General features: G+C 57.6%; 1 protein-coding gene across 2 annotated transcripts; it reads left to right on the forward strand.

Moving 5' to 3' along the window:
• The first annotated feature begins 747 nt into the window (after positions 1–747).
• On the forward strand, positions 748–2972 carry LOC123628713 (uncharacterized protein CXorf49-like). Of its 2 annotated transcripts, XM_045538623.1 has the most exons (5): positions 748–1138; positions 1665–1741; positions 2013–2058; positions 2657–2706; positions 2793–2972. In XM_045538623.1, exons 1-4 carry the CDS (start codon positions 988–990, stop codon positions 2695–2697), a joined length of 315 nt encoding a protein of 104 aa, XP_045394579.1. In that variant the 5' UTR covers positions 748–987; the 3' UTR covers positions 2698–2706; positions 2793–2972. The 2 variants fall into 2 exon arrangements, 1 of the variants encoding a protein (XP_045394579.1); XR_006731732.1 differs by lacking the exons at positions 748–1138; positions 1665–1741; positions 2013–2058 and adding an exon at positions 2069–2246.
• Positions 2973–3654: the final 682 nt, after the last annotated feature.

Raw genomic sequence — 3654 nt, forward strand, 5'->3', positions numbered from 1 at the left:
AAGGCAGGACGAGGGAGAGCTGCACAGCTCTTCCTCTAAGCAAATGCAGGGCGTGGTGTGGGGGAAGGCAGGGAGCAGGCCCGGCATCCCAGGAGCTGCTGCTACTGCTGCTGTGGGCAGCCTGCCCCGGGCTGTTCCTAGGAAGAAGGTGGCCCAGGAGAAGAAGTGCCCAGGGGCTGCCTCAGACTTAGCCCTAGGGGGAGCCTTTTCTCCATGGGGGCAGAGACTCTCGGCAGTTCCCCTGGAACGAGCCACCTTCCCCCAAATCCTTGGGGTTCCACTGCTTGGGAGGTCCAAAAGATATTCCTTGCTCTCATCGGGACCCAAACAGTCCAAGCCCAGCAGGACTGGGAAGAAATCTGTGGCCAGGAAGGCAAAGCAGTCCCAGCCTGTGGGCAGACACAATAATGACCCAAGTAGAGATCCAGTCCCAAAGGCTCAAGTGGGTAGGCCATCCTCCTCCTGTCTCCCCACACTTCCCCTCCCCATCAGAGGCATCTTTACTCTGTCCCTTGCTCAGGGCCTGTCTTTGGCAGTCCTCAGTCCCTAGGACACCCAATCGGGGTCATCTTAGTAGGGGCACACATTAAGAGAGCACTTGGTACATGCCACGCACTGTTCTTGACAGTTTGCACGTTTCCTGCCTCTTCCCCAGAGAGGAAGTGGGCTAGCAGCTGATTTCGATCGGACGATCCTTTAAAGTTTGGGCTGCAAAGCTTGGGTGCGTAGACTCCTCAGCCTCCTGACTCCTCCTTCCTAGCTGTTCCCCAAGCCTGCCTGGCAGGGGGCCTGGACTCTCTCAGCATCCCCCTGTTTTCCCTGACTCAGGGCTGCCTGCTGGCCTGAGGCCCTGAGAGAGAAAGTGCTAATAAGATTATAGCCGCTAAATTTCCCCCCTTACTGCCCAAGTCACCCCAGCCCCTGCACATACATGCTCACACCCACACGTCCTAGACAAGCTCTGAGAAATTCTTGTTTCAGATTCCAATGCCAATGCCAGGGCCACCTTGCCTGCACATGCATCGTGGAGAATTCAGCAGTGGCGACCCCAACACCAGAGGCCCCCAAGCTCCAGGAATCTCACAGGCCTCGAACTTGACCGAGAGAGTCCTCAAGCCTAGAGGCCCTGCACCCTCCAGTGAGTCTTGTGAGATTGGTAAGACTGAAGGGGTGAGGGGTGGAGGAGGGCAGCCTCTGGCTCTGTCAATTCTGAGGGCTCAGCCTTGCTCCCAGGCTTCCCGGCCTACCCAGGCACCCCTTGCACAGGAAACGGGGTGTACACAGGGCTGGGGTGGGATTTGTGGGGTGGGGGTGATTTGTACCACCACCCCAAACTCTGCCTCCAAAAGTACACTCGCAGCAGAGCAGAGCCTTTTATGTTAAGTCCTGTTCAACCGCACTGTTCCTCCCAGGGGCTGGTTGTGGCTGCAGCTGTGCTAGCATCCAACCCAGAGCCACAATCCCAGGGGCCACAGGCTCAGGGGGGCTGACACTGGGGAACAGGACCAGGGAAGGCAGGCCCAGAGAGAAGGTGGGAGCCGCCGGACTGAGCAGGAGCCAGTGGCTGCCAGCAGAGGGTGATGCTGCCTCACTTTAGAGCCAGCTGGGCCCTTTGCACCTCCAGGCTGTGAGGCTTGGAAGCTGGATTCCGTGTTCTCTTTCAGGTGACCAGGAGCCACCTGTCCATGCCCCAAGACCGGAAAGGCAACAGGAACCACTGGGAGCACAGGGCTGTCTTCGGGTAATGCCTGGTCTGGCTCCTGGAAACGGAGGTCCTGACTAGATGGTGGGAACTGTGTCCAGGTTAAACTGACGTGTTTTGTCCCCTCCTCACCTGCATCCCGCACCCCACGGAAAGAGGGCACCTGCTTTCCACTGTGGATTCCTTGATGATCTGGCCACTGAGCTGTGGGCGGTGGGGGATATAAGGGCCACAGGCCAAAGGGAGGACGATGAGATTGGAGCCGAGAATATGGTGATCATTTCTCTTCCTTTCGTGTCTGCTGTGCTAGTGTGCCGAGCTGGAGAGAGAGATAGACGACCTGAAAGAGCGATTAGGTAAGATGAATCCCAGGCTCGGGCTGGGGCAGGGGCTGGGACAGACCTAGGTGTCTTCCTGCAGATGCTGGGCACACGGGGCAGGTATGGGCTGCAGGTGCCGGGGGCACCAGTGGGACAGATGTTCCCGTGGGGAGAAGAAGCAAGCAGGCCTGGCCCTGGAGCCTTCTGTGCATTGACAGCCAGGGGTGAGCACGGATATAAATGTATCGGCTGAGCTCCCTGTACACTTTGGCAAGGAATCCCACAGAGCTCCTTCTCTTAGCACGTTTAGGGCTACCTCGTGTATTTCCCCCTTTCCCTGCTTGATATGCCTTGTGTGCATTTTCTTATTGTTTCTTTGCCGGTTTGTCCTTTGAACACGTTCTGAACGGTTCTGGGGTGCCCCAGTGTTTAAGAAACACTGGTATATTTTGTTCCCGTTTAGAAGACACTCCCACGTGTAATTCAGGTGGTGGCTGGGTGAGTCGGTCCCAGGGCTGACTGGACAGGGGCTGCTGAGGTTTCAGGTTGCCGGGCTAGGCGGGTCCCCCGGACACAGGGGGTGGGTTTCTGTATCCCTATGTCTGCTGTGCCCGGTTATGTCTCTCTATTCCAGCGGCCATGAAGTGCCTCCTCGACAAGTTCCAGGCGCAGTGAAGTGAGAGAGTGAGTGTTACACATACCATACCTGTTCCCGCAAAGCTGGTGGCTTCGGGACACTGTGGCCCGACACTGACTCTTCCGCTTCACAGGTTGAACCCAGCATCTTCCTTCCAGACCGGCAGCTGGTACCTCTGGAGCCCAGGAGCTGCGACCAAGCTGGTTCCCTACGTTTCTTCTTCACCCACGGTTTCCTCTCACCCCCTGCTCTTGCCCTCACCTCACCCGAGTTTATGGGAAATCATCAAATTAAATTAGCTCTCATATTCGCATATTCTGTGGTCTGCCCTCTTTCCTGGGAGAGGGGGCGTCACTGCAGAGGGAAGGGGTGAGATTGCTCCTCGATTTTGCAGGATTTGAAGCCAGGTTACCTGACACCCTGTGCTCTGGGCTGTCCCTGTGGGGCGTCCCGACCAGGATCTGGGTGGCAGCCCTGCGCTCAGGCTCACCGTAGCGCCCTGAGTCTAGGCTCCTCCCCGGCCACATTAGGAGGCCCTGTTCATGGTCCCAACTAATGTCGTCTGATTTTGGGGTCCCAAGGTTCCCATGCTGCACCACTACCGGACCCTTCCCTTTAGCAGGAGCTAATCGACCTCCTCCCAGAGTTCCCAGCCCTCTTTCCCTTCCTCACTTGGTTCGCTGTCCTCGTTGGCCACTCTCGCCCTTCTTTTCGGTGAGCAGCATCCCTGGCCTCTGCCCTGGTTGATGCCCGGGGCCTTTCCCACGGGGTTATTGCAACAGGTGTTAAAGAGCAGGACTGAGCTGAGCCTCCCCCTCCAGAGCCCCCGCCTCCGTCTGGAGTCATTCTCTCCCTCTGGAGCCGCCACTCACACACACAGCTCGCCCGGAAGCTGGCGCATCATCCTCACTTCCTCTTTAGCCCTCACCTTGGAAACTCAGTTACCAAATCCTGTCAGTTCTCCCCCGTTAGTTTCATTGGAGGGGTGGAGGGAG

Source organism: Lemur catta, chromosome X, assembly GCF_020740605.2.
Source record: "Lemur catta isolate mLemCat1 chromosome X, mLemCat1.pri, whole genome shotgun sequence".
Classification (NCBI taxonomy): Eukaryota; Metazoa; Chordata; class Mammalia; order Primates; family Lemuridae; genus Lemur; species Lemur catta.

Coding starts and splice junctions, on each gene's coding strand:
- LOC123628713 (XM_045538623.1), top strand. CDS start 988: ATGCCAATGCCAGGGCCACCTTGCCTGCACATGCATCGTGGAGAATTC. Junction 1,139..1,664: donor TAGAGGCCCTGCACCCTCCA/GTGAGTCTTGTG, acceptor GTTCTCTTTCAG/GTGACCAGGAGCCACCTGTC. Junction 1,742..2,012: donor GAGCACAGGGCTGTCTTCGG/GTAATGCCTGGT, acceptor CTGCTGTGCTAG/TGTGCCGAGCTGGAGAGAGA.